The 24,186-nt window shown below is 36.8% G+C and overlaps 1 protein-coding gene across 3 annotated transcripts in view; it reads right to left on the bottom strand.

The window, feature by feature from the left end:
• DGKQ (diacylglycerol kinase theta) overlaps positions 1-24,186 on the bottom strand; it is an 87,434-nt gene that overhangs the window by 14,111 nt on the left and 49,137 nt on the right. For all 3 annotated transcript variants that reach the window (XM_039359687.1, XM_039359686.1, XM_039359688.1), the window contains 10 exons: positions 22,181-22,249; positions 17,872-17,972; positions 15,844-16,067; positions 13,002-13,092; positions 11,526-11,580; positions 11,242-11,303; positions 10,345-10,495; positions 9,271-9,309; positions 8,742-8,857; positions 22-173 (listed from right to left, as the gene is read on the bottom strand). In XM_039359687.1, the coding sequence (XP_039215621.1) occupies positions 22-173; positions 8,742-8,857; positions 9,271-9,309; positions 10,345-10,495; positions 11,242-11,303; positions 11,526-11,580; positions 13,002-13,092; positions 15,844-16,067; positions 17,872-17,972; positions 22,181-22,249 (1,060 nt within the window). The remainder of the gene's footprint in view (positions 1-21; positions 174-8,741; positions 8,858-9,270; positions 9,310-10,344; positions 10,496-11,241; positions 11,304-11,525; positions 11,581-13,001; positions 13,093-15,843; positions 16,068-17,871; positions 17,973-22,180; positions 22,250-24,186) is intronic.

Genomic DNA, 24,186 nt, shown 5'->3' with positions numbered 1-24,186 from the left:
TGAACAGAAACAATATGTTACCCAGGCAGCGGACCTCCATTTGTTAGTTCAAAGATCTGATGAGGGTTCAACAGTTTTCGAAAACTGTACAACAAATCCCGACCTTTAAGACTTCCACTTTTGGCATTCACAAATACAAGTAAAGGACAGCAGTTCTGAGGAAGCTTATTTTGCTAAACAAACAAAAAAAAAATGAAAGGAGAAGTGATTAAAAATATAACATTTAGAACCAACAAGGTAAAGTTCCAAATTACACGATGATGCTTAAGACAATAAAAAAAAAGGAAACCCAATATTCCTAACAATCTAAGAGTACTTATTAAGAACTTTTTTCACATGATTTTGGGGAGGTGTTGGTCATGAATTTAAAAGGCACAAAGATATATGTTATTGATTTCCAAAGAAAGTTTTGTTTTTACTGTTTGCACCTAATTTCCAGTAAGGAAAAGCACAATTATTCCAGACCAATAATAGACACATATAAAACTTAAAATTGCCTGGTATGCCAAGCCATCATCATCAATCTATCTGTCTATCCTCTCCCCCTCCATCCATCCATCCATCCATCTCTCTCTCTCTCTCTCTCTCTCTCTCTCTCTCTCTCTCTCTCTATCTATCTATCTATTTATCTATCTATCTTAGTTTATCTAGTTATAAAAATGGGGTATCAACTGACTTCTACAAGGGATAGCTATTGCTAAGTCCTTTGGTAACCTTGATATGCTGGGGCTGAGTAATCAAAAATAAAACATCTGGAGAAGCAGATGGCAGCCATGTCTATGAACGCCTCTGCGCACATGTGTACCAGCTGTGTCCTTTCTTAGATTGGTAGGCTCTGTTCACAATAATTTGTGCTCTGGTTACCTCCTACTGCAATGTGCTATACACTGGGCTACCTTTGAAAGATACCCAAAAGCTGTCATTGGCCTAGAATGCAGCAACACAAGTAGTTGTTGGACACAACTCAGTGCACTCATGTAACACCACTCTTTTGAGAGCCATGGTTTTCCTAGTAGTAGTATATGGTTTTAAGGAAGGCTGAGCACCTAAGAACTGATGCTTTCAGATTGTGGTGTTAAAGAAGACTCTTGAGAATCCCTTGGACTGTAAGGATATCAAATCAGTCAATTCTAAAGGAAATCAACCCTGACTGTTTTTTGAAAGGACAGAAACTGAAGCCGAAGCTCAAATACTTTGGCCACCTAATGAGAGGACTTATTGCAATAGACCTTGAAGGCAAAAGGAGGAGATGGTTACATAGTGTCATTTACACAATGAACATGAATTTGGGCACCGTCCAGGAGACGGTGGAGGACATGATGGCCTGGTGTGCTATGATGCACAGGGTCGCGAAGAATTGGACATGACTTAGTAACTGAACAAAAACAAAAGTGTGTGAACTGTGTAGGCTCATGGATGTAATTCAAGTTGCTGGTTACCATGCATAAAAGCCCATGACCTAAGGCCAGATTATTTGTAGGATTGCTCATCTCCAATTGTCTCTGTTTACTCTATGAGATTTGGTAGAAACAAAGACATCTGGGTGGGACCTGGTGATGTTTTCTCTGTCCTAGCACCTGCTTTTGGAATATTTTTTCCTGCAGTTCAAACGGTCTGATTCTACTAGCTCACCATAAAGCCTTGAAAATATGGCTCTTCCCCTGGAAACTGGGCCAGACTGTGAGATGAACCCATCCAGAATGAAAGCTATGGCTGGTCTCAATTATTCTGCTAGCTTTTATTTTGTTATTCTCTTTTCAGATCCAGGCATTGGTTGTGCTTTGTTTTTAGTTCCTTTGTTTTTCAGGTTTCTCTCCAAATATAGGCTGCTCAGAGTTGCTTTTGTAAGCTGGACATCCATATAAATCAAACTAAGCAACAACAAACAAATATATCTTGAACCATCTCTGCCACATTTACTCCAAAGTGAGCAAAGCTTATTTTGCAATTTGAATCAAAGGTAAGGCATTGATTGTCCTAGGCAGCTGCTTAAATACAGGAACAGTTTGCCTTTATCCCTAAAGACTATCTTTCATTGGGTTAGGCAAAATGGAAAACAGCAGTGACAAGCAGTTTATTTTAGAGAGAATGAACGGATTAATATTGTCAACCCAAATCATTCTTTTCCTCCTGGACTCTAATTACATCTGGCTCTAGTAGAGGTTTCTTTCTGACACCATGATTTATACTAATCACTGGCCTGAGCTTCCAAATGAAAAGATAAACTATGATGTAGAGTGGCTTCTATTTCTTAACTTCCTATCAATTCAATACCCCAGCCTTTAGGTGGAGGTACTTTCAGAAACAGACCATCAGTGCTCATTACATTTTATTCTACTTTAACAGCCAACCACACAAACCAATTACTTACCTACAATGAAGTTGAGTAGTCTTTGGTGAATTCACCAAAGGGCTTTCCACTTGTACAAAGCCCATTCAGAATCTGCTATAGTGTATGGCAGTGATGGCGAATCTTTTAGAGACTGAATGCCCAAACTGCAACCCAAAACTCACTTATGCATCGTTGGGTGCCGGGTGGGTGTGGCCCATTGGGTGGGTGGCCCATTCAGTGGGCGTGGCTGCGGTGGTAACAGCAGACTGGGTTGGACTAAAAAGTTCAATCAATCAATTCCAACTTTGCAAGATCTTTTTTTCCCCGCAAGAAGTTGAAATTGACTGATTGATTGAACCTTTTTTTTTTTTTGCACATGGTGGCAGAGGCCTAAAGCGAAAAGGTTTTATAAAACCCAGCTGAAGGCCTAGGACTGTGGCGACGGTGCGTGTGCCCACAGAGAGGGCTCTGAGTGCCACCTGTGGCACCCGTGCCATAGGTTCGCCACCACTGGTGTATGGCATGCTTTGCTTGGAGTCTTGTCCTCCATACATACATACAATGAGTAGCTAGCTGCGTTTCATGCTAAATCCCCTTAATTCTACCTGATACCAACATAGCAAATCCTGTGTGAAATCCTGAAGTCGCCAGCACCAAGCAGGGAAAGATATATGAAGACATAGATTACAACTCCTAAGAGCTTCAGTTTCAGACAAGTAACCCTTTCTTCATTGTACCAATAGAAAAAAATATTTGTAGCTCAGAGTTGAACTGTGGGGTCGCCGGTGGATTCAAAGAGGGCCAATGGTGTGGTAAACGTAGTTGACTCCAAGATTGGAAACATGGGAATGACGAGTAGAGAAAGGATGGTGTCTTACATCAGCCAATCTTGCAATCTGTAACAGACCTAAGTATCCTGTGATGAAATAGATGGAGAAATACAAGAGCACGAGAGGCTTTGGAGGCATAATTGTCATCCTTTAACAGATCCAGGTGAACATTCCAAACAGATGAATGTTGTGAAACCCTGGATCATGACTGCTGGGAGATTTGGGGAGGGGCAAGAGAAAATGTGAGGACATTGGCCTCATCTTTAACAACAGAGAAGGAGATCTTTGAGTGATGGGTAATGCAGGGCTCAAGATCATGCAAGAAGAGTGTAATGAAGGGATATGATATGAAGACATGGAATTGAGGTATATTGGGGTAATGTATTACCCAAAGACAAAGCAATCAATAAATGACTATGTTCTCAGTGATCTCAACATGTATGAGGGGCCTTCACATCCTGGCTTTCTTAGCAATCTTTCAGGACAAGACACAATCCCTGGACTTCCCTATTAAAAGGGACGAGTAGCCTGAAAATTCTGACAGCAAGGCAGCAGGAGTTGGCGGAGTAAAAGGCAAAAAAAAGAAAAAGAAAAAGAAAGAAAGAAAGAAAGAGCAAATAACCACAGATAAGCACCTAGATGGACAAAGGTGAATTCCAGGTGAAGCTGAATCCAAAGCCAAGCTGAAGATTTATGATGCCAAATCAACACAGTTAAACAAGCAAGGGTTGTAAATAACTGGATTCACAAAGTCACAGTATGTGAAGCCAGATGCTTAAATTGCTCCTAGCAAATGAAAACTGTTTCTGTGAGTCTTAAATCTGTTCCTTGCCAAGCTGTTGTTTTCCTTCTGTTCTGCTGGGTAGTTTAGTGTCTTGCTTCCCCACCACTGGGGAGGCACTGGGTAGAGAGATTATGGTTGCACTATACCAGGGGTCTTCAAACTTGGCCCTTTTATGACTTGTGGGCTTCAACTCCCAGAATTCCTCAGCCAGGCACAATGGTAAACCTTTTAGAGGCCGAATGCCCAAACTGCAACCTAAAACCCACTTATGCATCATCGGGTGCCGGGTGGGTGTGGCCCATTGGCTGGATGTGGCCCATTGGGGGGGTGTGGCCCATTGGGGGCATGGCTACGATGGTAACGGCAGATGGGTGGGACTAAAAAGTTCAGTCAATCAATTCCAACTTTGCAAGATCTTTTTTTTCCCCGCAAGAAGTTGAAATTGACATTGATTGAACCTTTTTTTCTTTTGCACACGGCAGCAGAGGCCTAAAGCATAAAGGTTTTATAAAAGGCCTTGGACTGGGGCAACGGCGCATGTGCCCACAGAGAGGGCTCTGAGTGCTGCCTCAGGCCATAGATTCGCCACCACTGCTGTAGATGTTTCTACAGAGGAAAATCAAGATCTATTTACTGTGTAACAGAGTAGGGGAGATTTGGAAGATGGGTCCAGCCACCTTCTCCATTACACAAAACTCCTCACCTGCACACCTTTATACAGATTAATGGCAGCCATGTTAGAATTTAATTTTCAAAATCCCTACAAGTCTTTGTAAGCAAACCCCTGGCAACAAACCCTGATTTTATCCTTATTTTATTTTTGTAGTACATACAAATGCCCAAAGGACTGGAAGACTTACAACAAACTATATCAATCAGAAATATTCACTTTTCATTTTTTTTCATAAATGAAAATGGACTCGATTAACTCTCTTATTTTTATTGTGGGGTACTTGGCGAGACTACCCTTTCATCTACTTTATTCCATGTTTTATACTAGAAAACTATGATTGATTTCAAACAATTGTGTGTAAATCTGGTTTCCTAAGCACAATAAACCTGCATTGTTGCTTTCTCAAAGTTGGAAGAAAATTGAAAGTTTGTGCTTCTAGTTTAGATTAACCACAGGTTTACACATAGTTTGTGATTAAATGTAATTATGGCTACTTTACAGAAAACAGCTTCACAATCCAAAGAGCTGTCTTGTTCAACTACCATCATTCAGATCAATCCCAGGGATTTTTTTTTCCCATTTCCAAGCTTTCATTAATCTAAAGTAGAACTAAACATTTCTGAATTTCTTGCAACTGATCTGAGAACAAAGGGCATTGTTTAAATTATTAATCAGGTTGGGTCTGAACCAGTTCATGTTCACCTTGCTTTTTCTACACACAAACACACACACACACCAAGATCAGTGAAAGAAATTCCCCTCTCTATTCAATTCTGCATCTCTCTCTTCCTTTGACTTAATTTCTTAAGGAGAATTAATCATTAAGAGCAGCATGTAGAAAATAAGCAATAAATAAACTTTTGTGCAATGTATGACTGCAATTTTTTCCAACTCTTTTCTGCCTGCAAAAATCAGGATGCTCTCCTAGGAAAAGCATTATGCACCATGTGTTCTCTTGAGCAGAAATAAACCTCGGCCTACCTCTTTTAATTTGGAAATAAAAGCAAACTTTTTGAAATCTGATTGATATGTACAGGAAACCTTGTAAAACAAGACTTTAATTGTTTGAATAATCCTATTGAACCATTTCAATTAAGGTGGAGATTTTTCAAAGTGTTTACTATAAGATTGATCTTTGCATCTGCACCTGTTGTTTAACATGCAATTCTTAAAATTCCTATCTTGAATTCAGATCTCTTGCAAATCATAAGAAACAAAGGATTCACTTAGACCCAGTAAACAAGCTATAGCAGTAACTACAGCAGGTTAGGAGTTATTGTCCCCAGATGTAATCTCATAAATGCTTGTGAACGTCAGTATGTACCCCAAGTACAAATCAAGGAATGGCTGGGGGGAAATTCAGTCAGATAAGAACCCATGTGATTGGTCTAACTTATAAAAGAAACTTTAAAGCATTCCTAAACGTCATAAGATGCACATCCCAGGAAATAAGACCCCATGCTGCTATCATATAAAAGAAAATGTAACCACCATTCATTTTTACATTTTCAAGAGATTTCAGCCTGTCTGATCAATTGCCAATTCAATACTGACAACATTCAACAATATACAGAGTTATTTGCAAAGCTAAATTAACTCCCTGTTATGCTCTCCAAAAATAGCTAATGTTCTTATTTAAAGCACACTGGAACTGTCCTTCAAGCTTTTAAATGGCAAAACTGTTTTTCTTTTAGATTGAACCAAAATAGCTTATTATTTTAAATGCCCAAATCAAACACAACTGTTCTTTGTTTATAACAACACATTTCCTAATTGACAGTAAATTCTTCCATGCCTCTATTTGTTAATTCTTCACATTCTCTGTGCGATCAGAGTGGAATAGCAAAATAGTGCTGAATTTAATTTAACAAGTTAAATTGCTATAAAAATGAGAACACTTTCATTTCACTAAGAAAACTTTGCTCTGATTATTAGAATATATTTGTATCACCTCTATGCCAGAGAGCACATATTTAATTAATACTATTTATACTGGGCAAATGTTTGAACATTCATTATTTAAAGAATGTCAGTCCAGTTGGATTTTAAGGAACAACTCAATTATGTAAAATATTCAATCAATAACATGCAATGGATTATTTCCTTGATACCAACTAATTAATATGTTTCTCTTCTAAGTATTTAACTAACTTATTCTAAGTATTTAATTTAACTAACATGTGAAGTTTTAGTGCCACTTTATACCGCTTTAGTAAGACCACACTTGAAATATTGCATCCAGTTTTGGTTGCCATTATATAAAAAAGATGTTGATATTCTAGAAAGAGTGCAGAGAAGAGCAACAAAGATGATTAGAGGACTGGAGGTTAAAACATATGAAGAACAGTTGCAGGAATTGGGTATGTCTAGTTTAATGAAAAGAAGGACTAGAGGTGACATGATAGCAATGTTCCAATATTTGAGGGGTCAACCTATTCTCCAAAGCACCTGAAGGCAGGACAAGAAGCAAAAGATGGAAACTAATCAAGGAGAGAACCAACCTAGAACTAAGGAGAAATTTCCTGACAGTTAGAACAATTAATCAGTGGAACAACCTGCGTCCAGAAGTTGTGAATGCTCCATCACTAGAGGTTGTTAAGAAGAGATTGGACAACCATTTGTCTCTGACGGTATAGAGTCTCCTGTTTGAGGAAGGGTTGGACTAGGTAGGATCTCTGAGGTTACCGCCAATTCTGTTATTCTTTTATTCTCTTATTCATTTTACAATTATTGCAGTAGAGGAGGTCATCCACCAGTATGGGATAAAATATCATCAATATCTATCTCCATTCTCCTTCAAATGGGGGACATGGTGGAAGTTTAAGCCAGTACCTGGGTCTTCCAGGATCTGGATAGGAAATAACATAGACAAATGGAGTGACAGTTCATTAAGTAGTTAAATGTTTCCAGATTAGTAACAATTTTTGCTCTGAACAGGTAATGTTCCCCTGATCTTGGGATTCCTTCTGGACTCATGGTTCCTGATGGAAGAACAAGTGGAAGTCCTGATCAGGAGGTTCTTTGTCCAGCTGTACCCTTGCCTGGAGCTGAAGAGCATCTTTCATTCTGTAGGCATCTCACTCCTAGATCAATGCAATTCCTTTTATATGTGACTATCATAGAAAATGACACAGAAATTTCAATTAGTGCAAGCTGTGTCGCTCCATGTTGTTATGGGCAATCTCATTACTGCTACTTAACTATAGGAGCTACAGTTACAGCTGTCCATATGTTTCTAAGTGCATTTAAGGTGCAGATCATTAATTAAAAAGCTCTATGTGGCTCGGGACTTGGGTATACATGAAATCTTGAGTCTGTCTAACCATTATGATCAAACAGGGAATGCCTGCTGAAGGTCCTCATCTAGCGTGCAGTGTGATCAATAGGGTCATGGAAATGGACATTGTCTATGGCAGCTCCCCATTTTTGAAACAGTTTCCCCTCCCCCGAAATACAGGTAGTCCTCGACTTACAACAGTTCAAAGTTACAATGGCCCTGACAAAAGTGACTTATGACCATTTTTAACACTTATAACCATTACAGCATCCCCATGGTCATGTGATCAAAATTCAGGCATTTGACACCTGGCTCATATTGATGACTGTTGCGGTGTCCTGGGGCCATGTGATCATCTTTTGCGACCATTTGACAAGCAAAGTCAATAGGGAAGCCAGATTCACTTAACAACCGTGTTGCTAATTTAACTGCAGTGATTCACTTAACAACTATGGCAAGAACGATCATAAAATGAGACAAAAGTCACTTAACAAATGTCTCACTTAGCAACATAAATTTTAGGCTCAATTGGGGTCGTAAGTCGAGGACTCCCTGTACAAGTAGCCTACTCATGGCTTTCCAAAGGCTTGCAGAGGCCTAACTGTTTCTCTGAAGGCCTTCAGAGATTAATTCCTATTGGTGCCAAGTATGTTATACAGAAACTCTATAATATTTATATAAAACTCAATGCACTGAAAGCCACTAGCTTGAAGCAATATAGGTGTCTTACAAACAAAACAAAATAAAAATAAACATCAGAGGAAAATAGGCTAAATAAACATGAATTGTATAATTTGGTCATACATTAATGTCTTATGTTACTACAGACAGCCAATGGATCTTACCAGAACTTCTGGGAGTATAACTGCAGTTAATGCCTTGTCATTGACGGAAGTATCTTTAACTAACATATATAATCTTTCAGCTTCGGAAAAACAAGTAATTTCTAGTATAACAGCACCTATAATAAATGAAGGATATATTTAATATGACGTGCCCATACTTCTTATGTATAATACAATGAGTTACCATATTTGTCCCAATACAGTATTCATATGCTATTAAGCTCAATCATTCAAATCTAAAACTTCATTGAGTATTAGGATCACTGGGGACTGGGTTTATTTCGGGAAAACAACACCTCTTTCTATGGTACCATCTAGACTAGATATTTTGTATAATGTTCTCTAAGAGATGAAATATCAATACATTTTAGTACAATTAGGGAAGAACTCGTGCTTCTACATGCAAAGAGCATTAGGGGGAAGGGGAAGAGCTAGTAAAGTAACTCTCATACACCATGCATGAACCAAAGCGACACAGAACATCCAACAATTCAGCTGCCAAATTTGAATTAAAACATTATATTCTTACCTTGAGATGAATATATGTGACTCACAGAAACTAAATTTGCTGAAATAATAATAATAAAAAAAAATCATTGCCCAAGTATCCCTTTTAAAAACTTTTTTTTCTAACTGAAAGAAAAGTGTATAGCTAATAAGTTAATGCTGTCTCATTTTAGACATATTTTAAAAGGCCAATTTTGTTTATTTGAATGAGTGAAATTTAAACACAAACTGTCCATGGATTTTAAGCTAAGGCTTCAGGATAGTAAATAGGATCAACTGGTTCGTGATAAAACAAAGCTAATTCCAAATAGTACTGATGGGAATGTTAGTTAAACAAACACAAATCACACATAAGCTAACTATTAATTTAAGTTGCTGTCAGCAAGGATTGGATGGGCAACATTCCATAAACCATGGGCACAATTTTCATCTGTGCAACTGAGCTTCTGAGGACCCAACAGATAGATATATAAAACCCACATTCATTTTCAGAAATGTGATGGAGAAAGAGGACAGAACAATTGCATAACATGTCAGGTTGGTGTCTAACAAAGGAGAGAATCCAATATATTTTCACCCAGCAATGAACTCAACTCATAAATTTCCACTTCTCCTTCATTATCCAAAATAGCCAATTCTAATTTAGCTAATTTAAAAAAAAATCAGTCTTCGCACCTACTCTTCTTAAGGGGATATTACTTTAACACCAAATCCGTATTCCTTATTATTTTCTACAATTTCCCCCCAAAACTAAAAATGACTTATAAATGTAATACATTTACACCTAATAATACTTTCATGTAAAATCATATACACAAAAATGGAAAGTCAGTGGCTGTCATTCAATCCGAGGAAAAACGAAAGGGTAGAACAATTTATTAATACTAAAAATAAGTGTCAGGGGCATACGTGTGGTTGCCTCTGATTAAATTAAGAGTCTTTGGTTAAAACATTTTCTACAAGTTGCAGCATGTATATAAAACATGAAAAGTAATTCCAAAGACAGATGACATCTGAACACATTTCAAAACATGAAAGCACTTTTCATTTCATGTAGATTAAAAAAGACATGGGGGAAGGGGGTTATCTGACGTACTTTTGATGGCTAATTCATCTTTGAGGATTTTTGTATATTCCTCTGGAGTAAGATGTAGTGGTAGACCACCAACAAACAGATGGACACGCACAGTCGATATATTGTTTTCTACAATGTAAAATCTTGTTTGATTCATCTGCCGTAATGATGTCTGTGTAAGAAAAATAAATAAATTTCATCACCTTAAAACACATTTCATACAGAGAGAAGGTCAAGACTTTTATAACCATCTTGCCAAAACGCTATTTCCAGACCATGAAGCCTGTCTACCATAAGGATCGTTCTCCAGCAGAGAAGTTTGTTTTGGATTTATTTGTTCATTTTCAGTCTGTCCTACAAGTTCGAAAACTACAAATAATTAGAGTGCCATTAGTATGAACAGGCACCCAAATAATTTTAGAATAATACCATGGAATTTAAAATTCTATGCCAAGAATACACAATGAAGAAAATAGCAAACTATTTACTTATGGTCACAATAGCTGTGGCCACAGTAAACCAGAAATGCATTTTATAAGTGACATGCAACCAGCACAACCACCAGAAGCAAGAGCTTGGCATTACTTCTGAAGAAGGACTTTTGCCTCCTTCCACAAATAAACCAGGATTTGGAGCTACTAGGTATTTTTTTTCTGCCAACCACTGGCTTTTTAAAAGGAGGAACAAACCCAGACTTCCAGCACTGGTGAAATACTGAATTTTGTTTCTTCTGGAGTTTTTTTGATTGGTTAAGTGACAGCACCTCGCTAGAAAAGCCACGTGGATAAATTATTAAGTAGAAATGTCAGCAACTATGTGGGATTTTCTCATATGTGAATCCAGTCATTTTGCCTAAATATCTTTGTGCCATGACTTTTTAGAAATATTCATAAGAGTTTGTATAGTTTCCTTGTTTACCTTTCTGATGTCTTGTAATCTGCTGATAATTGATTCATGATCATCCAGCACCATTCGCTGAACTAAGGAGAATTTTTAAAAAATATTCATTGATTGTTTTTTAATTGAAAGCTATCATGCTGTTAATTAAAACTGTCAAAATTGCCAGTATTGAAATTTCTTAGAAGAAAAGGAACTTGCAATTTAAAAAAAAAAGAAAGAAAATCAGATATCCAGGTCTTTAAACTGAAGTTAAATTACATTTACATAATACAGTGGAACCATAAATATGACCAGTATCTCACCTTGTCTGGAGCCCATAAGGACTTCCACCAATTTGAAGTTTTGGAAGTAATCTGACTGCCAAAAGAGAGATATGTTAAAATAAATGTCTAGTAAACTATAGGATTTAAAACTGTTTTCATGATTTAAAAAGAAAATTAAAATGTATTCATAAATAGAAATAAGACCAAAGCTGTCCTCCCTTTAGCATCACAATTTTCTTACTATATGAAAAGATAGTACATTTTGCATTGCACCTTGAAAAATAACACCAAATTGTGGACTTTTATTAGACATTGAAAGACAAATTTTCTTGAACACCGCATAATTAAGTGCCAAAGTATTAAATATTAATTTACTGTATACAATGAGTGGGACTCAGTCACCAATAATCTAAAGTGGAGCATGTTTTGCCCCAGATGTCCCTGTGGCTTTAACAAGACAGGTGTAGAACTTCAATAGCATTTTCGCCTGTGGCTAAATAACAATGGATTATTAATTTTGGCAAGAATCAATGCAGAAACAAATCAAAAAGCCGTAGAAACAAATCAAAAAGCCACAAAAAAGAAAAGAGGATAAGGATCGTTCTCTTTCAGGCTTAGCCTTAACCATTAGTTTAAACTATTTTGGGTCCTTTAAGCAGAACATGATCCAGTCCATTAAAGAAAAATGTGGGAATTGCCTGTTTTCAGTAGACAAACTCTCATAGATGCACCATTCACTGAAGAAAGGAATGTGAATTACACTTAGTATTTATAAAAATACCAAAACTGGATCCTAATGGATCTTATTCTGATTTCTCATGCCTCATATCAAGTAGGAAAAACTTAATCCAAATTGTTTTGTATCTTAGGCAGAAGAAGACCCACTCTCTGTAACCTTCACTCCCTTTAACAAGATCGTAATATAAATTTTAATCCTGACAGATTGAATGTACAGACCTAAGCCCCTCCATCTGCTTTCTGGGGAGTCCTAGGAAATGTGTAAAATATAACTTGAGAGAGTGATTATCCTGACCTTCCCTATTCTGCTTCCCTTTCCCATCATTCTTCTATCAAGTAAGGTCAACATAGCAGCCAGTCAGAAAAAAAGCTATTTAAATATCTAGTTCCTCAGATTTTGTAGGATGTGGAGAAACAGAAGATGTATATCAAAACTCTAATGCAGGGGTCCCCAATCACCAGTTTGTGGCCCGGTACTAGGCTGCAGCTCATTTGGAATCGGGCCGCAGAAACGGTGGGCGGCATGCCTGCTCCTCATGTAAATGGAGCATGTGTGCACACCTGCCACTCACAGAGAACCATTGTGTCTCCCCGCCCACACACTGGTTCGCCAATCCAGAAAGGTTGAGGACAACTGCTCTAACGGACCAGCAACGAAATTCCCTAGCTATTTTCTTGTGCCTCTTGTTTGGGATCACAGTAGGATTACAAATCAAGTAAAACAAATTTAACTCATCAGACCCTGGAAGAACCAACTAGTTTTATATTACTGCCTACCTGGTATCCAAGTAGTGGAAGAACTTCTTTAATGACCATTTCGGTGGTGCTTCCCTTATATATACGTATTGAGACACAGGCCACTCCAACCCTGAGGACGTGGATAAAAGTTTATATACAAGATAGGAGAATCAAAGAAACAGATATAATATTTTCTCATTTTCTACAACAGAACTGTTTATGAAATTGTGAGATATTGATCCTGCAGTTTATCAAATAAGCTGCTAAAACTTAACATATATATAACATGTACCTTACTTGAATATGTCATAGGCGAGTGTCTGTATGAACTTGTTATTTATTTGAACATATTATTTATTAATGTTATTGCGGCACCCACTGAAGATTCTGTTTTGATAAATATACTAATCATAAAGGACTTTCAAGATTCTTCTTGTTTTGCTCTTAAACTATAATATTCTGCTCCGTTTCATTTTCTTTGCAGCTGATTAAAATCTGATTTTTAACTCAGACTAGCTACCATCACCTATAATTAGTATTGGAGATTATATAATTGCCCATCAAGCAAAATGATTCTGGGTGGCAAACATAGCGGAAGATAGGCAATCTAGGAATGCAAAATACAAATTAAATAAATCATAAAATAAAAAGCAATGAAAAAGAATAATAATAACAATGACACAAGAATAGCTATTTAGGACAAGGTTAAAGTTTAGTTAGGTCCTTTTTAAAAACCATCCTCAAATGCATATAATCATTGCCTGTTTTTAAAAACTAAAAGTTACTATTTCAGTGATTAAAGCTAGTGAATAAACAATTTTAGTGTGGCAATATATCACACTATGTATTTCATTTAGAACAAAGGAAGCTGTTACGTATCTCGGCAGATGTTGCTGGAACAATGGTGCACACAAAATGCTAGCATTTCTCTTGCTTACACTGAAAAACTGGCTAAGGAATTAAGAAATTTGAAGATTACAAAGTAATGCAAAGATATAATATATTGTTTTGATTTTAATAATTGCTGCTGCTTAGGATTCCTTATCGTCCAGGTGTGAATACATATCGTATTGTTTCTTTTCTTGTTCACCTATTATTCACTGACTAATCTCCTTTGCAACATGCAAAGTTAAGTGGTTTTTTTTTCAGACCAGCATAAACAGATGTTGGCTAAATTTAAAAATGTTGGGAACTACAATTGCTTTTTTGCAGGAGACTCATGTTCTCCTAAAAAACAATGTGCTTTTACAGAAAGCCAAGGGATGGTGGGAGAATTATGTAAGTGGTAAAAAACGTGCAAAGGTTGTTGCTATGTTATCTGACAGATTTTCTAAGTAAATCATTAAAGAAGAAGTATCAGGTGGAAAAGGCCACATCATACTTATTGTCAGACTGAATAATCAAAGTCTAAGACTCCTGAACTTATAGCACTCTAACCATGGCTTTTTTTTTTTATCATAGAACTCACAGAAAGGCGTTCCGGCACCTTTTTTTGAATGGAAGAACCGGTTCCTTCTAAGCTGCCAGCAGGAGTACAGGTGTGGCTGCAGAGCGATTTTGCGGACTCCCAGCAGCCCGATCCAGGCTCCAGAGGCCTGGAAAAGGCCTCTGCCGCCTGGATCTATGGCTGCAGAGCAATTTTGTGCCCTCCCTCCACAGCCGATCCGGGCTTCGGTGGCCTTTTCCAAGCCTCCGGAGCCCGGATCCATGGCCACAGAGTGATTTTGCACACACACCCCAGCGGCCCGATCCGGGCTCCGGAAGCCTTTTCCTTTTCTACGCAAATAACTTACACTACTCTCTTGAAATCCCTTCCTCTTCAATCTCTCCACTCAGCAAAGTGGGAAGGGAGAGAAATAAAGCAAGTGATTTCTGTGCGAAATCCATCCTTTGCCTGACTCCTTCCTGCTGTTGGTACAAAGTGGGTCTACAAATTAATCTCAATTTTGCTATTATTGGTAGTGTAGAGTTAAACCATACAAAAAAGGAAAAGACAAGAGCTTTCCATATCCTAAATGGTGTTAAAATAATGCAGTGTAGTGGCTACCTGGATGTACTTAACTAACTCTTAAAAGTTGTTTGTTTGTGTATAAGATGGGCATTATAGAATAAATAACCTCAGTACTTTGATATTATGCCATAGTAGCTAGCAACTCCTGTCTGACTTTATTAATACTTGACAGGAAGCCAACAAGAAATGTTATCAAACAAGCCACATGGATATGTTCAGACACATGGATATGTTCAAGATATAGAACTCCAAGCAGGGAAGATTTCAACTTCAACCTTCTTGTATCCTTCATATAAGAGGGATCAATGAATTGAGGGAGGTACTCTTGCATTTTATGGTAAATATAGAAGCAGCTGCTAAAAGCAGAGATCTATACAGGAGCTAGATATCACCATAGTAATTTGCTGCTGCAAGGCATGGATGCCTCTGAAGATTAGCCTGAAGATTAGCAGCTGCTTTGAAAGAGCTGTTTGCTTCAAGAATTTAATCCATGTTATGTCTGGACAGGGCTCTCTCTCTCTCTCTCTCTCTCTCTCTCTCTCTCTCTCTCTCTCTCTCTCTCTCTCTCTCTCTCTCTCTCTCTCTCTCTCTAACTTTCTCTGTCTCTGTCTCTCTCTGTCCCCATCTCTCTTTCCCTTCCTTATCCAGTTCTTTCTTCCCATTTAATCGTATTCTTCTCTTTCTTCTTTTCCCAGCACAACTACTCCTTCAAAAACTAGTTTCTGATGGATTTAGCAACCCAAGGTTAATCTGATTTGTCTGCTGATTTTTTTTTTCTGTAATATTTTGGGAGAGGGGCATCTCTTTGGGTCAATAAATATGCAACAAGAGTCTTCCTATTTGGAATTTGCTGAGAAAAAGATGACTCACTTCAGCCAGCCAGGATAAATCTTTATGACTTCGTTCTCCTTAGGTTTAGCTCTGATAACCCAAGCCTCAGGAATTGCTTCTGGGAAGACAGACCCCGGCTGCACCTCTTCAGTTGTATCGTTCCTATTAATGATGTCGTCACAAAACAAGGCCTGCTGAGTGAATGTCTGAAGTTCGTAATCTTGTTGATCATCATTGATGTAGTACGCCCTCAGCGCAGCCTCCTACAACAGTAAATCCTTCGTTTTTTAAAAAAATCAAAAGAATATGCCTGAATGGAATGGTGATACAGCCCTCACTTTATGTCAAATATACAATTCCAATCAGCAGTTACATTTTCCCTGAGATGTTTGTGATAAGATTGAAAAAAGTGTGAAATTCTAATCTTTCCTCAATATTGGCAAGTTCTATCATTATACATTATCATGTATCCCAATTACCAATGTATCCCATCCTAGATTGTTCTTGAAAATGCTAAGTGGGAACAAACCCAGTTAACCCTAGGATGGGAGATTATTCCGCCATTCCAAAGTCTCAGAATAGATTGAGAAATTGCAATGACATTTCAGAACAAAAAAGAAAAAAGAAACCAGCAATCTATTTTCTTAAATTTACTAAGAAATCAATATGGACACGTCCAGTCATCAAACTGAACTTCACAGAAGCTTTACTTAGGCCCAGTACTCTTCAATATCCTCATAAATGACTTAGATGAGGGAATAGAAGGGGATCTCATCAAATTTGCAGATGGCACTAAACTGGCAGGAATAGCCAACACCCCAGAAGACAAGCTCAGAATCCAAAAAGATCTTGACAGACTTGAACAATGGGCCCCATCCAACAAAATAATAATGTGGAGAAAAGCAAGATTTTACACCTGGGCAGGAAAAACCAAAGGTACAAGTACAGATTAGGCAAAACCTGGCTCAAAACAGTAACTGTGAGAGGGACCTTGGAGTCCTGGTGGACGATCACTTAAACGTGAGTCAGCAATGTGTGGCAGCAGCCAAAAAAGCTAATACAACCCTTGCTTGTATAAACAGAGGCACAGAATCAAACTCATGTGAAGTATTAGTACTACTTTAAAAAGCCTTAGTAAGGCCACATCAGGAATACTGCATCCAGTTTTGGTCACCCCATTACAAAAAAGATGTTGAGGCTTTGGAAAAAGTGCAAAGAAGAGCAACTAAGATGACTAAAGGCCTGGAGACTAAAACATATGAAGAATGGTTGCAGGATTTGGGAATGGCCAGTCTAGAGAAAAGAAGGACTAGGGCAGACATGATAGTAGTATTCCAGTATTTGAGAGGCTGCCACAAGGAGGAGAGGGTCAATTTATTTTCCAAAGTACCAGAAGGCAATACAAGAAACAACGGATAGAAACTAAGCAAGAAGAGAAGCAACCTGGAATTAAGGAAAAACTTCCTAACATTGAGATCAATTAACCAGTGGAACAGCTTGCCTTAAGACATTGTGGGTGCTTCATCACTCGAAGTTTTTAAGAAGAGTCTGGACAGCCACTTGTCTGAAATGATATAGGGTCTCCTGCTTGAGCAGGGGGCTGGACTAAAAGACCTCCAAGGTCCCTTCCAGATTCTATTCTATTCTATTCCATTCCATTCCATTCCTTTGTTGGTACAGTAACAATTGGTAACCAGATGTCCTCTCCCATTAAGTAGGCATAACTTAATAACCTCCAAATATTGATTCCCCATTTAATGTCAATCAAAACTCAAAATACAAGTAGCAACATTACGCACATGGCACTGTTAAATATATTGAAAATTAAGTTAAAACTTAAAAACGGATATTAACTCAAGTAAGTTTATTACAGTCAAAGACCAGAGACCAAAAAACAGATATCTATGTCGGTACTATACCAGCTAGTAGTTACTTTCTCACTGATTACTGTTTTGCCATAAAAGAATAACACTTGGTCCAAATTTTTAGTCTCTCTTACAAGCATAAATAAATTCTACAGAATTTTCAATAAACAGAGAAGTCAATTTGGTTTATTGGCATTCTTACCACAACTTCTTCATTTTTTGCAATCCTCGGAACTGTAATGAGACGATACTGATTACGTTTTACTGCGTCATTCCCATCGTATATTTTTAATATTTGCTTACCTAAAACAAAAACAAGTATTCTAATATATTACACAAGACATACAGTTAAGTAGCATACGCTTCCAAATTGCTGAGGCATTTGAAAGGTAATTCTTAATTGCAATATTAATGGATTGTGATTGAAGTTCTATTATTTACACTGGTCAAAGAGACTACATCGAGTAACATCTGGTCTATAAGAAATAAGCAAAGATTTCTCAGATGTATTTTAAAAAACATTTTCTCTTCCACTTGTGAGCTATCAGACTGCACTAGCTGTCATCCAGTAGTAGAGATTACCATATGAAGACTTCTCCTTTGTTACAAGCTCCTTAATCAGAAGCTAGATAAGTCATCAGTCAGAGGTCTTCTAGTACTGTGTTTCTCAAACTGGGCAACGTTAAGACATGTGAACTTCAATTCCCAGAATTCTGACAGTTGTAATCCATATGTCTTGAGGTTCCCATTGAGAAACACTGCTCTAGTGGATCATGCACTGATCAGAGAATTAAACAAAATTATGTTTAAGACCTACACATTTTTTAATCAGAAGCTAGATAGTCATTAGTCAGAAGTCCTCTAAGTGCAGTGTCTCTCAACTGTGGAAACTTTAAAACATGTGGATTTAAAAGACATGTGGATTCCATTATTCTAAATCCTTAGAAATTGCATTGGCACCTTTTCATTTACAATCCTGGATGATCTATCTAAATTTGAATCCAAACAGATCTTGAGAACCAATGTTAATTACCCAAAATCATGATTTATGGCTATACAAGTCTGCCAGTTTTCATAGCAACAGCAGCAGCAACAACAACAGCAACATCATTTACACTTATATATCACCCCATAGTGCTTTACAGTATTCTCTGAGCAGTTTATAGAGTCAGTATATTGTCCCCCAACAATCTGGGTTCTTATTTTACCATCCTGTGAAGGATGGAAGGCTGAGTCAACCTTGAGCCTCATTAGGATCAAACTCTTGGTAGTGGGCAGAGTTAGTTTGCAATACTTCATTCTAACCACTGCGCCACCGGGGTTCATAAGTATAAACCATCAATGCCATAATGCTAAACTCCATTTCTATATAAGCTTCCATTCAAATGGTCCACACAATCTAGACTTGCTTAAGAAAAGCAGCTTCACATCCACAGTCATACCCAAATTCCATTTATAGACAATATGTGCTAAATTTTCATCATCCTAAGACAGTAATAATTTTAATTTTATACAGCAAAAAATGAGTCACAGCACAATTTTAAAAAGCATATAAAATTGACAAAACCAATATGATCTTCAGCACTTCATGCTATGAACTCTATTTTATAGCTCAGGGAACAAAGTTTAGGAGGTACCAAGGATGAAAGAAATATTGACACGAGTAAAATAAGCCTCCAGAACTGTAATTTGAAATATTTAAATAGTTTGAAATTCTCTGAGAACAGAAACACATAGAATTTAAAAACTAAAACCAATTAGCATGTGCACAAAACACTGTTCATATAAAAATAAAACAAAATTAATAAAAACAGACTGTGAATCAGGAATAAAAATGTTGAATCTTTCTTAATAGAGGCTTCACAATGTTTTAGGGCTCAGTCCATGAGATTCTGTTACTTTATGCCTTATTTCTGAAAATGTTAATAATATAAAAAAAACTGTATGCTAAATCCAGCTAAGTATTCAATATAACCATAAAAATATTAGAAAGGTCTTAAAAACATGCTGGTTAAGTAGTTGCTTTTTAAATATAAGTTGTTGTAAAACACAATCTGATTTCATAAAATCAGACTTCTCTCATAGTTAAGACAGTTTTAGATTTATATTTCAGCCCAAAAATCTACAGTTAATTTTGGGAGAAGAAAGAATAGCACAATCCAAAACTCAGAGGATTATGAAATTAGAAAGAAAATTATCAGAATCTACGATTATCTCAGATTTCATATTTCCTTATTCACCTATTGAGTTCATGTTAAAGAACACAGGATAGAAAATAGGACCATGCATTCTACTTGGAATATTTTATATTTAAAATATTTAATATTTAATTTAACTTCAAGCAGTACTGCAGAATCTGTGAAAGCACATGGCATCTGTGCCCTAGCAGACAATATTTCATGTGGAGGAGGAATAGTTGTTTAGAATGAAAAACACCTAATTATTCTATTCTATTCTAATGTGGGAAGGGATGATCCTTCAAATATTTTATCTTCAGCATGAAAAGCTCAGGGGGCTACCTCTGCATCTAGTGCATGAAAAGATTCTGAAATCAACAGGAAGGCCATAGGTGAAAGAAAAAAGTGATCCCCATCCTTAAATCAAATGCAAGCGTTTTAAATCATTTTTGGAGACCTCGTGGCTGAAAAGTACAACAAACAAATGCACAGTTAAGAGAAAGATTTAAGGTAATTAACAGGACATTCGGAATTAACAGGAGACAGAATTTGAATTATGTACAAATGATGAACATGTAATTGCCAAAATGTATGCACTCTTTGCTGAAATTTGAAATGGAAAATGAATACATGAAAGAGTATAGGATAAAACTGGCTGAAAATTTGGGACATAACATTGTTGGAACAGTGGGAAAAAGTAGCCGAAAGGATTGGAATTCACATTAAAATCTAAAGGAGAATTTTTATAAAATGATGTACCATTGATATATGACTTCAGAAAAATTATCTAGCCTAAGTAAAGGTACTACAAATGTAATGCAGACAACATGAAGGGTCATTTTTATCACGGCTGATGGACTTGTAAAACAGCCAGAACATTTTGAATTCAAATACATTTGGTGATACACAGAATCATGGAGACAAAGATTCAATTGAACCAAGAACTTTTTAGTTGGGATTAATGCACAGACAACTAGAAAAAAGCCATTACACATTGTTTTTATAAATGATCATTGCTGTGTGGAGATTCTGAAATACCCACAACAGAGGATTGGTAAAAAAGTCTTAGCAGAGATAGAAAAATTGTTTGCTTAGGGAAAGATCAGCTGCTACATTTATTGGACCAGGGGTTCCCAGGCTGAGGGTGCGAGACGATATTCCAGGGGGTGCAGAAACTTGGGTCTTCAAAATTATAGCGTATATGCATAATTTGTTGCCGTTATTTTGAACTTTTGTAAGGGATGCGAGAATATATCAGAAGCATTCTAGGGGTGCGGAGTATAGAAAAGATTGGGAGCTGCTGTATTAGAGACTAAAAACTCCTTAGGGACTTTTTGCTGAAAAAAGAAAATGAACTGATTATTATTTTATTGATCGGAAGACTAGAAAGGTTACATAATGGAAAGAAGGAAACTTTGATGTGAGAGAGAGAGAGAGAGAGAGAGAGAGAGAGAGAGAGAGAGAGAGCAAAATATAAGAGTTCTTATAACTGCTGTTAAGAAGACCAAAAAACACTTCTTTGTTAATTCTTTTTTCCTTTTCTACTTTTTTCTATATTTCTTTTTCACTTTTCTATTACTTTTCTCTATTTCTCTTTAACTCAACATTTATATTGTTTTACTCTGTAGAAAAACACTTTTAATAACAATTATATTTAAAAGTACAATTTAAATTCCGCTCTTTAACTCACACTGAAACTAGTGTACAAACAATTAATCAATCAATCAATCACAATAAATACAATTATTTAATTCAATAGAGAGCGCAATGGATTTCTTTTCATATGTCATTTATAGTTATGATATTAGGTTAATTTAGCAGTTTTAACCTTACAGATGTTAAAATATTCAATAACAGCTAGTATTTCAAAGAATCTGCATCACAGACACTTTGAAGGGCTGAATCACACGAACAGCTTGAGTTAATCATTGTTTAATAATAATATTGTCAATTATAACAAGAGCTGGCTAGCTGTCAGCTGCACTAGTAGGCCATATGAGGAAATCTTCTCCAAGAAAGGCTAAAATGTTCATTAAAATTGGCTATAATAACAAAGTCTAACAAGTCAGAACTGTGTTGGTTCTTCTCCTTTTTATATTATGAATCAAGGAGGCATCTCCCTGACCAGCTTCCAAATGTTATCTCATTGTTTGCATTTGGTCAGGTAAGGGTTCCTGCATATTTCTGCAAGGTCATATTCCTGAATCTCTACACCAGCTTCTTGACAATCTTTTGGATTGAACATTTTGCACAGTAAAAAAAACCTGCAAATTATCTGTGTATAAACCTTTGCGTTCTAGAGAGAATCTCTACTTAGTATTGAATGCCACTTACTGGAATCGGCAGAAACCTGGGATTCTTTTAGTGATGACTGTGTTGAATTATCAACGTCATCATCGTCATCTGTGGAAAGAAAAATTGAGAAAGGCATTTTGTATGGCGGATGCACAGAGTTAATGTATTGTTTTAAAGACACTGCAGTATTCAGAAAAAAAGGACTGCCAATATGGCTCTTCTTGCATTGATATCATCTACTACATAATGAAAAGTGCTGAATCAGGATACTAATGGCATTTATGCCCTTGGGGGATTAAAAATCCCTACAGCCACAATGAAACTATTTCACAGCAGAGATGTGCAAACTTCATTAACCCTGGAACATTCTGCTCCTGAATCAAAGAACCTGGCACAAATTTATGAAGTTTTATTTATTATTTTTACGAAGAAGAAAATGATATTGCAAAAATCTATATTCAGCTTCCTATGGGGGGTTCCTGAATCCATGGAGAAATTTAAAAATACATGGTTTTGGTTGGGCAGCTGATGTCAGGATTATACATGATGTTCCAATTAACTGATTTTTTTTTTTTTACTACTCATGCTTAAGTGCAAGATAAATGTGCTAAATAAGGGTCAACAGGATTCAAGAGAGAGTGGATTTGGTCTATTTTTGGCTACGCAGTGACTCTAGGCTGATTCCTCTTTTGATTCCATCCCCAGGTTCTGCCATCCCTTTTCTTAACTGATGGACAAAGCTGAGACTATCAGTTGGTTTAGCTTCTCATAGAATAGTGTTCCCATAGAGGAAAAAGAAACATAGAGGAGAAAGAAACATACTCAGAGGGGGTGTGTTAAATTCTGGGGAAGAAGAATTGGGAGAAAACATGAATTAAGATGCAACAGTTGGCCACCTACATGGATTTAAACGTTGATGTCTGTTGATAATTGGCTGATGGTTAAAAAAAAAAAAAAGAGGTGGCTGGTAAACCTGTAATTTATTTATTTATTTAATTTATTTTATTTTATTTATATGCCGCCCAATCCCAAGGGACTCAGGGATTGGGAAATGTAATATGTTGGGAAATGCTTACTCTGTAGTTTAAAGAATACAAATGGGTGGATGACACCCCTGGGAAAGACTCACCAAAAATCTAAAAAGGAAGTATCTTGGCTTTTTATTTATGTTTCTTTTAATTAAACAATTAAATTTAACTGGCATGCCAGTTGGTGTAGTGATGTTAAGGGATCAGGCTACAAACTGGGAGACTGTGAGTTCTTGGCCTTGGGTACAAAGCCAGCTGGGTGGCCTTGAGCCAGTCACTTTCTCTCAGCCCTTAGAAGGAGGCAATGGCAAATCACTTCTGAAAAACTTTGCAAAGAAAACTGCAGGGACCTTTCCAGAAAGTCTCTGAGAATCTGACATAACTGAATGGAGGGGGGGGGATGTTTTTAAATAAGTCATCCAAAGACATATTTGTGAGATTGACAGCTACATAAATTTGCTAAATAAAATAAATAAATTTTCCTGAAAATGAAAATACTGGTCTAAGATGTACTGTAGGGGGCAGCAAAATATTGCTATAGACTCCGAACAGTGTTTCTTCAGGATAATCCAAGCAAATAAATCAAGTAAAAAACAAGTTTGCATATTTGTCCCATCACCAAATCTATCCCATGTTGTGCTATAGTAACCTCTTTTTTTCCGCTATAAATTTGTAATTGGTGAGTTGGCTAGGAATTGTGGAAACTATTGTTTCAATCTATGTGTAAGACATAGGGAAGGAAGGCTGTACTATACAATTTTTGATAAACTAGGGATTTAAATTTTATAGTGGCTTACTACTTTGCCAAAATATTAATTTAGTTTGCTGTCATCATCCTCTTTTTCCAGTAAAGAGTTAACGCATTTTCTTATATTTAGTGAGTTCAAACCAAACCCCCAAAACCACAGTTTCCTGATATTTTGAACTGGGTATGCCATTTCAACTCATATCTTTTTTTGAAACCTATAGACCTGTCAATGTTTCTTGGAAGAAAAATAATCACCAAATCATTTGCCA

Source organism: Crotalus tigris, unplaced genomic scaffold, assembly GCF_016545835.1.
Source record: "Crotalus tigris isolate CLP2741 ecotype Arizona unplaced genomic scaffold, ASM1654583v1 scf7180000019100.1392032, whole genome shotgun sequence".
NCBI classification, from domain to species: Eukaryota; Metazoa; Chordata; class Lepidosauria; order Squamata; family Viperidae; genus Crotalus; species Crotalus tigris.
The sequence above is the reverse complement of the archived record's forward strand: the minus strand, read 5'-3'. Positions and strand labels throughout refer to the sequence as shown.